General features: G+C 40.2%; 1 protein-coding gene across 4 annotated transcripts in view; it reads left to right on the top strand.

Annotated features, from left to right (window-relative positions):
- rgs3a (regulator of G protein signaling 3a) overlaps nt 1–14,559 on the top strand; it is a 148,266-nt gene that overhangs the window by 63,344 nt on the left and 70,363 nt on the right. For all 4 annotated transcript variants that reach the window (XM_079363578.1, XM_079363580.1, XM_079363579.1 and 1 more), the window contains one exon: nt 3,193–3,236. In XM_079363578.1, coding sequence (XP_079219704.1) covers nt 3,193–3,236 — 44 coding nt within the window. The remainder of the gene's footprint in view (nt 1–3,192; nt 3,237–14,559) is intronic.

Here is a 14,559-nt window from a genome sequence, read left to right as displayed (position 1 = left end):
AAATAAACTGAACTCATGGAAGCATGGCTGCAGAATCGTGTTGAATCAAAAACAGAATTCTGAATCGAATCATGAGACACACAAAGATTTCCAGTCCTTGTCATTATGATTGAAAACAGCGTAAGGATAAAGATTGTTTATAAGGCTTCAGTCAATATGTAAACAAATGTCCAAACAATTTTATCTGTATTTTTATTTTACAAAACAAATGTCGATGCTTTTACAATGCCACACTGAATAAAAAGGGAAATAAAACAAGTAAGCACAAAAAAGTGCCCAGCTGGAAATAAACATTCATAACTTATATGACGGGGATATTTTCAGTCGAGTTGAAGCACGGGAAATTTGAAGAAATGGTGCCAAAGTTCCTGCTGCTTTGTCTTTTCGTTTCACCTTCTTGTAAACAACCACCTCCTCCAGCACTATGGAGAGAATAGTCTGGCCGTCGGTGCAGCGCAGAGGCCTCGGGCAACTCAAAACAAATCTGACTGACTGTAAATATCTGTGTTTAGAGAGGTTGGTGGAGACGGGGACAAAGTTTGGAGTCACGTTTGGGAGAGAGCCAGGGGGAGGGCGGGAGCGGAGGGGGTTCACTTAGTCTGCTGAAAGTTGATAAGTGCACGGCTAGAAAAGAGTAAGAAACGACTCCCGCCTCCAGCTGGCTGTCATGTCAGCTGTCAGATCAGTTGGTTGTTATGCCCAGTAGAAAATATACCACAAGACACAAGTGCTATAAACTCTAAAATGTGCGGTGCATACGTGTCAAAAGCTGAGTCAATAAACAGGACTTAAATGCAGGGTTATGGTGTCGCGATTATGGGATCGATCAGTCAGGATAACATTTGTTAAAAGGATGCTGTGGAGGGGAGGTTGCGTGCTCAGTCCTGCAGAATAAAGACTATGAGTCAATGTGAGACGAGTGCGGCTCTGAGATTAATAAGTAGATATTAAGATGTTCAGTCAGGGTAAACCAATGATGTTTTCAATGACTAATAGGCTTAATTCGACATGTTGATGACTTTGATCATCTTAATGTTATGTAGTGTATGACTACAGCCCTCTTCAAGGTGTCAGTGCAGCCTCAATGGCATGCAGCCTTTCACTTGAGCTGCATGATTGCAGGAGAGAAAGATGCCACGGTCCCATTTCATTTTACGAAAGAAAATAACAAATAAACAGATTTGAAAAATAAAAAAAAAACCCATTTCATTCAGGCTGACCCGAGCTCTTCTCCACCGTCCGCCATCTCTCTCTGCTTTCCTCTCAGCCACCTCCACCCTTCACCCAAACAATCAGGAGATCACCAGGGTGGGGATTCAGAAGGGTTTTTGTGTCTCGCACGAGTGTGTGCTCCATATACACACACACACACACCTACACACACACACACACACACACACACACACACCTACACACACACACACACCTCCACCCTGGTGCCTGTCATTGTTATTTCGCTTCGGCCGCGTCACTCAGGAAAGAGGCGCCGGGGGATTGTGTTTGTTTCAGCATGGGTGTGTTTGACCAGTGTGTGTGTGTGTGCATGTGTGTGTGTGTGTGTAATGACAGTACAAGTTCAATACAGGGGCTTTCCTGTGTTCCTGTCACCCTGATACGAGATGAAGGAGCGTGGGAAACTGTGAGCAGGCTTATTAACATCTGTCACTCCTGGCAGCGTCACCGGTTAAATGCACAGTTTACAAATGTGTCTCAGAATAGCAAATTAAAGCTGAGTGATTAATCCTTCAAACACCTAAAGAAGAAACACACCGCTTGCTCTTTTTCTGCTCATTAGATGACATAACATGCAGTTACAGTAAATGAAACCTTTGACACATTGTGAGTTGACTTCTGCCAGGGGAAACGTCCTTTAAGAATTGTTTGAATAAACGATCAGCACCTCTTTGAGAGGATACAAGTTTTTGATCGTTCACTCAATCTATAGATTGTTATTTTTTCACTAAACAACATGCACATTGTTAAAGCATGATGTATGTCCTGAGATTAAAGACAAACCCTCTTGTCGTTGTTAAAGACAGAAAGAGATCCTACAGTGACCTCTGCTGTCGGTGCTTAAAAGAAGAAGCACATTTCTTCAGTATTGGTAAAATGCAGCGCTGCACACAGGCAACACTGTTCATACGTCCCACACATCCTGCAACAAGTCCATCCTCAAGGTGGCGCTGGTCTCTCTTCTCTTCCACTCCTTGTAACTGCATCAGTTTAATCAGTTTACAGACCTCATGGAGAAATCCAGCAGAGAGAGAGAGAGAGAGAGAGAGAGAGTCCCTGCAGACACCTCTATACATGAACGATGAACATAGGTGGCACAACATTCACGAAGAACACAAACAGCTGTGACACGTTTAAACTATGGCCAAACAAAGCTCATCTTTTTCTTTCCATTTCGAGATGAGGTCAACATTACAAAACCTTCTCACAAAGTTAAAACTTTGTATCTGGCTGTCTCAAATGAAACACAAGTATGTTTCTGTTTCTCATCTCTGCTTTTATCACCAGCTTGAGGTGGTCTCTTTTTTTAGGAGGAGGTGATGTCACAAACCACAAATTCTTCTTTTACTTAAATTGTCCTTATTTAGTCATGAAAATGTTCTATATTAAAATCATTTAATGCAGCATCTCAAACTACTTTATGCACAGGATAAAGAGATTTAGCAGATGTTGATGGGTCGATGAAATGAAAAAGGGTTAGTCTTCTTGTCGAGGGTAAGACAGACGGAGGGATGGGAAAAAGCAGATCTTTCTGTACCTTATTTAATCATTTTGAGTCTCACCCTGAGGCAGAAGGATTGTCTGTCACTCACAATGTGGGCTTGTGTGTTTATGTGTGTGTGCTTACCTGAAATACGACAGTAAACAATATCACAACCACCACATAGCATGTGTGGGTGTACGCGTGTGTTTCTTTGGGTCACTCAATTAAAACCATTTGTCTTGGCTGCAGACCCACAGGCCTGTCTCAGAGAGGAATATTGCAGTGCATTATGGGAGGATGTCTGTGAGGTCGACCTAAAGTAAAAGCCTTCCATCAATGAAAGTGTTTTGGCGAAGTCAAAATGGGAAATCAAAGCTGCTGCTTTATGTCAAAAGGGAAAGGAAGGATGTGAGTGAAAAAGAAACAGAGGAAAGATGTGAAAGATAAAGGAATGTTTTTGTTTTTCTGTTTTACAGATTACGCTGAAGAGCTGAGATTCTACATTATACACATGACAGAGGTAAGAGCAAGGAGTGTGTGCGTGTGTGTCTGTGTGTGTGTGTGTGTGTGTCTGTTTGAAAGAAAAAGAGGTAAAAGGATGTGGGTATAATGTGAACAGCCTAGTGTGTCTGTGAGCCGGAGGGGCAATCGACTCTGGTGGAAATCACATTATATGGAAGATATAAGGATTAGCAGAGAGCTTTAATGAAAATCTCTTTTTTCCTGCGTTTCCTCTTCAGGCCTGTCACACACACACACACACACACACACACACACACACACACACACACACACACACACACAGCATGCATTAGATGCCCACATTTATACGAACCCACGACGGAACAACCAAAGATTTTGAAGATTTATATATGTATTCCAATGTTAGATTATCCTAATCAAAGATGGGGCTAATCTATATTTAGAGTTTCTCATGTTCACAACCAAACTCTCTCCGTCTGCTGTTGAAATATGAAGAAATGCATAAGTGCACAATCCTGCAGTTCCTCGAGCGTCCACTTGAGGTTGGTTGTCAAATCCCCCACATACACACCCATTCTAAAATGCCCGATCAAAAACATGATTAGAGACTTGCTTTGAATAGTTTCATTATATATCACAGACCCCGCCCCCTCCATGTTAACAGATGGAACATACATATATAAAAGTGAAAAATATAATAATTTTTATCAAAACAATGTTGCAAAATTGGATCTCTACGGAGCCCCTGAAGTTCCAAAAAGAGAAAAAGGTATCTTGTAAGATTTTGGCCCTTCAGGGGTTCCATACATTCTGTCCTTTTTGGAAACAGAACTATAAATATAGTACAAAATTCACTCATGTCTTTGTCATTTGATTTAAAACCCATAAAAGTTTCTGTTGTGTTCCTATACATTGCCGGTCTTCTCGTTAGTTTAGTCAGTGTGTTTAAAGATGAGGGAAAAAAGGGATCAGTTTCACTCAGATAGGCTGGGTTGAAAGAAAACAGACGGCATAGAGGCGCGCTGCCGGGAAGCAGGCAGAAACAAGCTCGATACGATTGTGATCTGACGCACACTTGACAGGACAGACGTGAGAGGATGTGATAGTTTTGGAGCCCGTTTGCCTGTTTTCCAGTTGAAAATTTGTCTTCAGACCTGACAGCTTTGCTGCACTTAATGAGCATGTCTGCAGGTTGTGTTGGCTGGTTGTTCTCTCCTCCTCGTCGGCTGCACCCCTCCTCTCCCCTCCCATTTTCCCTGCTGCTCTACAGGACGGTTTTTATTCTGTGTTATATAGACGTGGCAGCGAGGGCAGCGAGGTGCAGCCTCTATTAGGCTGTTATGTTGCCATGTTAGATTTGCATCATCATTCACCTCCGTCTTCTCATACACTCTTCTTCCTCGTCCCACATGAATCTCTTGAGCTGCCCAGCTGAAACACTCTTTCTACTCCCTCTATCTCTACGCCACAACTTCATCACGCTGATGTGTGTAAGAAATACAATCAGCTCAAAATGTTCCTCTTCTGTGTATCATGTGAATCTGTGAAACTCGGCTCATCCATCTCTTCTCAAAACAATTTCAATCCGACAATCTTTTTGGTCTATTGGAACCGTTTCATGTATGTGGGGGATTTCAGCACACGCGCTCTAAAACTCAATATTGATTGTCTCGGTGTTATACAAGTTGAAATGACTTCACAACCTAAGGGCCCCGTTTTCTGTCCAACGACTGTGTCTTGTCTGCAATTTGTCACGTCTGCAAATGTCTTCTTCTCATACCAATAATTTTTTACACTGTGCAACTATTTATACCCCAGCCCCTCCTGTCGCAGACACGTACGCACACATGACGTCACGCAAGTTTTTTTTTTTTTTTTTGTGCTTTGAAATGTAATGCATAACCTCATTAGCAGCTTATGAATCTTTTAAGAGGAACTCTCTTTTTTCTTCCCCAAATTCCAGACAGAATGAGAGGAGGCCTGATGTTGTGTCCCACAGGCAGGAAAGAAGGAAGGAAAAGCGTCTTCAAAGTTATTCAGTCTATCCAATTAGGCGACAAATATAAATAGAATCTCTTACGTAAGACAGCATGCAGGAGGGAATTTGAAGCAGATTTTGGATTTGGCTTGACGCACCTTACTTTCTGTGACTGGATTGTTTCCTTTATATAGTCACTATTTAGTTTTCTCTTTGAAGATGCTTGTTTTTTGGGGTTTTTTTGCAGCTTAAAAAAGTCTGTCTCACATTGGCCCAGCCTCTTTGCAGCAGTCTGACACTTTGACACCTAAGGCTTGAAAAGACCTCAGACTGGTTCTGAAGCAAAACAGTCAGCTGACACAGGCTCGCACAGATGATCCCAAAAATATAAAGCTAGTGCAGAATAGATGATAGAAGACGGACAGGGAAACAGAACCGAGATTTTTTTGTGTGTTTGAGTGAGTGTGTGTGTGTGTGTGTGTGTGTGTGGTTGTTTAAAGTTAAGTTTTACGTATGTCATTCTACTCTCTCTCCCCTTGTCAGACTCCGCCCTCCATCCTTTGTGTCAGATGCCTCCACACACACACACTCACACATACACACACACACACACACACACACACACACACACACACATATATATAAAAATGTGCAGTCATCCATTATATTTGATACACCTGTCAGCAGTTTGTCTCTCAGCTCAGGGAGCAAACAGCAGCCACAGTGAAACGCAGCATGCAGTTCACTCTTATTTTAGCTCTCATTTCTCAAGGGTGCAGTAAGAAACACTCAACATAATGTGCTTCTTGTTGTTTTTTAAAATGATTACTCATTCCTCACAAACCTGGGCAGATTCATTACCGGTAACGGTATCGGTAAATGCCTCAGGTATTGGCGAGTTCATCCATCAGTCTGTGCAATGATCTAGGAACCCTTTTTCTTTTTCTCTCTGAGAATCTGCTCTTCTATTTTTGGGACAAACTGATTTCCGGTCAGTTATTTTGTTTTGGTGGCAACAGCAACAACATAGGAAAAGCAGATGTTACTTGATTTGGAGGTTCACTGAGTGAAGCAGTTTCAATGGACTATTAATGTTAGTGTTCAGAAAAATGCTTCTTTAAAAAAACACTACAACTGGAAGAGACTGGAAATGTTCAGGAGGGAGGTCTATGTCGTCTGCTCTATGGATCAATATCCATGTGAGCACTTGATCCGATCATTTCCTGGTTGGGTTAAAAGTATTATGACTGCATGTCTTCCCATTGTGACATTAAGAATTCTCCCTTTCATTATCGCTGGAATGGATTAAAAAAGATAACGGAAGAAAAATGCAGTGTGCAAGTGGTCGGACATGACTTATTTTCTTGGAGACTATAGATAACTCTGGTTGGATGTTAGAAAGAAAAGAAACACAGAGTTGTTCAAACAAGTTTCTGAAAAGTGGATCGATGTAGGAATCCATCGAATCCTGAAAAAATACAAACGTGCAGCATCACAGACAACAGCAAATGCTTAATGTATGCAGACGCAGAGGATCACTGTATTTAGCGTCAATGTAATGTAATGTCACCATTTAGTTTTAAATGATTCAAAAAAAATCAGCAAATATTTAGTGAAGGCTCTTTTTTTGTCTCTTGCTGTTCTCAGTTATTCAGATAAACTGAAAAAAGCTTCTTTTTAGCTACTGCAGCGCTTTCAAACACGGTGGAGAACGTCCGCCGAGGTTTGAATAGCGAGACGATCACGCTCTGATGATCACAGAAGATGAAGACACGTTTGATGTAAGTGAAGGACCCTGACCCACGCTCAGGCTCCTCTGTGCTTGTGTGCGCTGCGTTGTGTTCACCCAGTCGGGATGTGTGTGTTATGTGATGGATTCTAATTGAATTGCTCTTTCTCCATGTCTGTGTAAAGGTCACAGACATGGAAACACACAAACAAAAAGAAGTGGCCAGAATTAGCCGTCTTATTACAAACTGCATGATTTAAGTTAAGCGTTGCATTTGCCTGAAAGACTTTTACCCCACTTTCTGTTTGGAGACACCCCTGCCTTATTAAAGCTCAAACTCAATTACAGACATTTGTAATGAAATTAAATAAAGCTGTGGGTTTCTGCCTGCTCTTAAAGCCCCTTTGAGGAGATTTTAGCTGCTTATAAAACAGACTGAAATCAAAACTGATGTCTCAGTATGAGCAGCACATGTAAATGAGACCATCAGCAACACGACCGACTTTTTCTTTCGAACAGTTTTAGATGATTTGAACTGCTGCCACAGGGTAGGTGTCAGACAAGGTCATTTACAGCACATGGAAGCAATAGACTTTTTTTATTTGACATCTACCCTCTATATATTCACGATGACTGATACATTCAACAGTGAAAATGAAGCAGAATGGAACTTATCACTTTTACAGCCTGTCTTGGACAAGTTTTACCTTCGCTCTACAGGGGGCGCCAAAATCGACACTAACCCAAAACAGGAACTTTAATTCAGACGTCTGTTATCATGTGATTGCTTCCATACAAGTTTGTCTTCCATGCTTATGCAAGATATCTGAAGTTTTATATAACCGAACATGAGTCACACAAAATACCTAAAAAGAAACTATTTGTTTACTTTTGTACAAACATTTACAAGGACATGTAAACTTCCTTATAACCAATCCCCCGCTCCTCTCACAGCTCCACCTATAAGAAAATGTTTGTACGTAGAATTTATTTCCCCGTTATTTTACCAGGACAGAAACTCGAGAATAAAACATTTTAACAGCAAATATTTGTCAAGATAACCCACAAACACATCAGGGAGAACGTCTACTGCCAGATGTGTCATTTAACATCATCTCCCGTCCAAGAAGAGGAAAACCAAGAGATAGAAGAACAGTATCTTTTCTGACTTTAAAAAAAAGTAGAAAGAGAAAGCAAAGATTAAAAAAATGAGTAATATTTTATTGAGTCCACCTGGACACACAAAACTACCAGCACCCCATCTATAAACTCTTTACACTTTACATGTTGTTTTACATTAACTTTCTTGAAATATATGTAAAAAGAAAGATGCAATGTGGGATAATATTGTTCAGTATTGCCATAAAGGTATAAAGAGATGAAATGTGGTGATTAAACACAAAGTAACAAGAGAGCATTTTATGCTTTAGCTTATAATGTTTTTGTCTTTTGGATCGGTAGCCATCCTGAGGTAGCCATGTAACAAGAAGAATTCAGTCATTATGAGTCACAAACAATTGCTTTGTTTGCATGAAATATTTTTTCTGAGCTTTTTCGATGTTTATTATTGCGAATTCTCAGTATATTTACAAATAACAAGGAGAACAACCTCTCCATAAAGTGATCTGTCTGTGCAGTGAGTTTCCTAAAAAGTACTGAAAGGCCTGACGCATACATTTGGGTAAAATTACACTTTCTTTGTTCAGAAAATATCACCTTGTCTTTAGCAAATGTCAATCTTCTCGTCTATCTCACACTGTCACGGTCCGCTTGCCTCCTTTTGTCTCCTCCTGCCCTTCTCCTCCATCTCTAGAGGTCATCTTATTATAGCACTTGCTCAAAATGGAAGTGATCTAACCCAGATTTAAATAAAGTGTGTGTTTGGGTGTGTGTGTGTGTGTGTGCGTGCGTGCGTGCGTGCCGGTGGATGAGTTGTGTCTAAGGAAAGTCAAGCATGTGTTGTGTGTCTAAGTGTGTCAGTGACGCAGGAGGAGAGGAAGAAAGAAAGGAAGCGTTTTGTAGGTAAACGAAAAACACTGACAGTACTCTGACTCTGGATGAGACTATTGACCAGCCGAGTGCTTCAGGTTCTGTCTCAGAGTAATTATGGGAAACTTAGCGGACCGGGTCGGGCCTAAGAAACGCTTCGCCAGGGAGGCGAGTTCTTTACAGAGGCACCTGCTATCTGACTCTGGAGATGTAAGTGTGACCGGTGATAGTTCTGTTTCGCCTTCTTTCATCGATTTAGATGAGAGGATCGGCAGTTATCCTCTCTTTGAAGGTCAACAGTATTAAATGGAGAGGACAGAGATATTTGTCTTTTTCAGTAGTAGAAGAAAATGCTCTACAAGTATGGGAAAAATAGGAGCTGCTTAAGTGCCGACAAAAGCCTTGGGCTGAAATGCATTCCTGTCTTTTAGTTTTTCTCATTAAATGTTATGTACTTTATTGCGAGGGCTGACGTCTTTATGCTTTTAGGTGGGAGTTATGAAAAGAAGACGACTTCATGGCTGTTTAATGCTACTCTTTTTGACTGAGATGTAACTATTTACACTCTTAAATAAGTGAATTTGAAAAACATTAAACCCATATGTCAGATGATGAAATAAATTAAGAGCTTACAGAAAGTTAGTGTGTTGGCTTAAATGGAACAGACGTACGACTTTTGTGCTGGCTATGTGTCACTGACGTTATCAGAATAACTATTATGATATGTTGTGTTAAACGGTGCTTTTGGAGTGGCAGGAGCTAAGTCTGTAGGGATTTAGGATGTGAACTGGAGGGTCACCAGTTCCAAAAATATAGATTGGTCTGGATGCTGGAAAGGTGCCAGGTCACTTCCAGAGTACTGCCAGTCAAGGTGCCTTTTAGCAAGGCACCGAAACCCCAACAGCTCTGCTGCTGAGTACAGTAGCAATGTGTGTCGCTTCCCCACTCCGACATCTCTCCATTAAGACACATTCATAAGTCTTGTTTGTGCATGTTTGTAATTCGACCTCTTGTATGTGAGAAGCGTGTCTCTTAATAACAGAGTGTAAACTCAGAATTTAACTCCCGGGATTAATAAAGTATGAATAAAAGTGTAAACTGTACCAATACTTGCTGTATAAATATGGTTCTTCTAATGGCGCCCAAAAGTGAAAGCTGAGAATTCCCTTAAGTGTGTGGTCATTCATTCATATCCATTTCCCCTAAATTGCCAATGTAGCCATTAGTGTCTAATTGGCGCAATGCAGTCGACACTAATGACCATGAAATCTTGAATCATTTCTTCTTACAAAGCACAGCACTAATGATTAAAACTGCTGATGTCATATTAACCCACGTGCTTTATCAGAGTTATACTTAGTCAGTGATCAGATGTTTGAAGCATTTTCCAGTACTGATCCATGCATGCAGTTCATAATTAACACGGAGTTTGAAGTTATTGCTTCTGAATGATGTTTTGTAAATCTGAGACATCATAGAGAAAGTGTTGATTGTGAAAATGAAATGAAGGGATGGAGTGCGGAGAGGCATAGCCAAAGTAGGTGAAATCACAGTGTGATGACTTGCGTGTAGGCCGCCGAACAGCAAGGGAGCTCTGTGATCGGGCTTACAAAGCATGGTGTTGTGCATACAAATAGTCTTTTTTTTTCGGCGAGAGGTCCGTACCATAAAATGTCCGATTTGTTCTCGGTTTATTATGCCCAGGGTGAGATTCTGTTGACGCTTGTAGACACGGTCGATAATGTGCTGTTTTGATTTGATTACTTCAAGTGGAGACACATTTTCCATGACAGAAAGGACAACTTAAGAATCTCTATAGTGTAAACGTATACAGTAAATGATTGTTTACCATATGTGCATACATATGGAGAACAGTAAGCCTTTTACACATTTCTGTGTGTATTTGTGTTTTTGTCTGCGCTTCAGCTGAATCATTGACCGCCTGACAAACAGGTCAGTGACTTAAAGTGTGAAGGCAGGGTGTGAATGATAGGCACCCAGGGGCTCTTGTCAGCAAAATACCTTCTTTATGGCATCCATCTATAACATGGTCAGGGCAGGACCAGCTTCTCAGGGGTGTGATTGGATTGAATAGTACCCTCTTCATTCCAGTTTGGCCACAACTTAAAGTGAACTTTACTTTTTATTCTAATCTAGTGTGGCAGCATAAATTGGCAGGAGTGAACTGACAATGGCTATGCGTCTAAGTATGATCATTTAAAGGCCTTCATCTAAACGATATGATTGCATTGAGATCTACGACCACCAACAACTTATCCAGTATCATTGATTTCAGTTCATAAAGTATTCTCCCGGGCTGCGCTGAACTATGGTTTATCTCCCTGCTGCATCAGACGCTGGGCAAATGGTAATCTGCTTCTGAATTATTCACTCACTTTTATGGGAAAGAGCACAGATGTTTTTCCAAGTTAATAATTTATTTTTCAATTCCGTTGGTATGCAACAGTATTTAACTGTGATGTAACACTACAAGGTTTTCATGACTACACTAAGATTCCTGGTCTTTAAATTCATAAAAATTATAGCGCATTTACAAAGTTTCAAAATCTCAAACTCAATTTTAAAAAACATCAACTTATGTTCACAATGCTGTATGCCAAAGTCTTAAAATAGTGATTTGAGGCTTATGCAATGAAACCACAATGGGCACAAACAGCAAAAAGGCAAGAGGGGAAAAAAAGGCAACTGAACAATGAACTACTATTTGTAATGTTGGCGATGAGAGAAAATGCGGAACACTACTGTTGCTATAACAAGAAGCAAAACTTAAGGAAAAAGACTTTCCTGCGTAAACCATTTCATGACTTCAGAAAACTTCCTCCAGGCCCTGTCATGTGCTTATCATCCTCCGCAGTGGCTACACAGAAGGAATCTGGCCAGGATCTCAACATTACTTGCTGTTTTGTCATGGCTGTGAGCTTTGTGCTGGAAACTAGGAAAACAAACCAAAAATAGACGAAAGAGTGAGGAAAAAAGCCCCTTAATCGAAATGATTTATGCTTTATGCTGAATATGTTTGCAGGATATACAACCTGCTTTTGTTTGTGTGTTGCTATTTATTGACAATAACTTTCACCATCAATGGTTACCTATCAGACCACATATCATTTTAAGCAGAACACAAGCACTGAAGCATTACAGAGTCTAATATAAACCATGTTTAACATTTTTTTTGGATTACTCTATTATACATAGAAAGGTATTTAAAAGTATCACACTTTCAACACCAGCCATTGCTCTTTGGTTATGATAGAGTTTTCCAACCTCATTTAGTGTGCTCATGGGACTGTCATGCATGGAAACCATTGGCCATTACCTCACCCTGACCTTACCAGACTTGTTGTAGTCCAACGAAGTCCTCATGTTTTATATTTAAAACATCACTTACATGGTCATAGGGAAGAACAACTAAGAATCGACACACGAGCAGTTTGATAGGGCCTTACTTTTACAAAGCTATACTTTGAAGTAGATGCTATTATCAAAATGCTAACATGTTACCAATGGCAATGCTAATATTTGAAACTGTGTCCCATTTCAAGGCCTGCATGTATCTATATCTGGAAGGATTCTTTAAATTTAGCTTACAAATGCACCCTTCATTTCCTGCGCCATCCAATGCATCCTTCATGGCCCGTCATATCCCACGGTTCAAACAAGATGGCCAACTCTCCAGCGGCTGAATATTACACGTCTAAACTTCAAATCATCTTTAGAATAATTGTTTGCTCGTTCCACTGCAATAGCCGAGGTTGCTAGGCTACAGGAGCAGTGCTAAGCAATGGAAGGATAAAGGGGGAACAGCTGGGGACACGAACAGAACATCCACAGTGGATCAGCCTGAGCGGTCTACAAAGTCTACAAAAGGCTTGGATGTGAGTTAGCACACAGCTATCATGTTGACGATGTTCACTTACAAGATCTGTAGTGCCACATAGCATTTAACTACTGGATATAAATATTACTCCACCAATTGAAACTTGGTCCTGCAGGACAAATAAAGTGGATTTCCAAAGTTATGACAATTCTTCCAGAGAGGGAAGCTTAATATGGACAATATTTTACAACATCTATTAAAAATAAGGTTTGTCATGGCAATCTTTCAAGTGATGGTATATATAAACATGTAACTAAATGGTGGAGCAATATGAGCTGCACAGTGAGTAGCTATAACAAAATAAACATTGATAATGCAGAACTTATGTAGAGGAAAAGTATGTTAAGTTGCTTCCACATCCAATTACAGTAGTGGGGACAAACCGGACCAAGAGCCAGTTAGCAGTTTGCCGATCATTAGCTTTTCTTCACTGATTGGAAGCCACAAACCCATTAAATGCTACGGTTACAATGCTGCAGTGCTTGGAAGTGAAACCCTATAGAACACAGCAGAGGTGACGGAGGCAAAAGCTTAACTCGAATGAGTCCTCTTAAACTTTTGTGCTAATATTTAAGTAGGCCTATAGGAGCATTATGAATTGTAGCTTCATATGTGAGTAACTTAGTTGACACGTTTTGTAAGGTCATGAGGAAAAACAGCGCAGAGTGTATGATGTATGGATAATCGGGTATGATAAAGCCCTAGCTAACGTTTCATTATAGGGACTTTCCATCGAAAAACCCCTGAAGAACAAGGCTAAACACTTGACATTAAGGACCTTTTACATGATTTATTTCACCATCTCTGTAACTGTTTTTATTTGCATTCTTTTTCTTAGAAATTTCTGAAAAGCAGTTTTAAAGATTTACAATATTGCGCCCCAGGTGATTATCATGCTCCTGTCAAACTAAGTGCAGTTAGGGGCATTATGTCTTCTTTAAGATCTTTTTTACTGCCTTGTGGAGATTACAATTACCACTTTGAGGACATGTGTTCTCATTGCAGTGTATTCATCTTCAGTAGAATGTAGAGTAAGAATATTTAGCTTTCTTTTGTATGTTTCTCAATGACTGAAAAACTCTTTTGCTGTGTTTGTTTGTTTACAATCTGTCTTTAAAAAGCGAGCCAGCTCTGACTCCCATCTGTTCTTTCAAAACATTTCAGTCTGTTTCAGATCAAATTGAGTTGAACTCAAGAGCAGATCAGACGTTTGAAATTGGTGCAGATACAACAGGAAGAACAAATATTGGGGTTGGTGGCTCATGGTGGCGTTGCAAACACTTTCATTCACATCATAGTGAACAAAAAGCCTTCCAAGCTAACCATGTTGAACTTCAGCATTATCATTTGTCAAATATAAACAATAAATTCATACCAGACTAGAATAACCGCCATATTCACTTTTCTCAGAGTTAGATAATTAGATTGATTCCTTGCTCATGTCTGTCAGCTGAATATTACTAACTAAATATTAAAGTTAATAGCGTATTAGCTTAACTTACCAAAAAGAATGGAAGCAGGGGCAACAACCACTCTGGTTATAAAAATATCCACAGTAACACTGAGGCTTGTTAACATGTTGTCTCTTTAATACATACAATAATGCAAGTAAAATCTGTGTTTTTGAGGATGTCATGTATATGAACATTTCTCTGGCATGAGTAATGACATCCAAAACTGGTGGAAACCTCCTGGTAATGCCTAGACTTCAGGAAGTTACCAGTGTTGCCCGGGAAGAATTCTCAGACTTACGTGCTTAAAATCTT

The sequence above is a fragment of the Symphodus melops genome (genome assembly GCF_947650265.1).
Source record: "Symphodus melops genome assembly, chromosome: 16".
NCBI lineage: Eukaryota > Metazoa > Chordata > Actinopteri > Labriformes > Labridae > Symphodus > Symphodus melops.
This window is presented reverse-complemented; position numbering and strand designations above follow the sequence as displayed.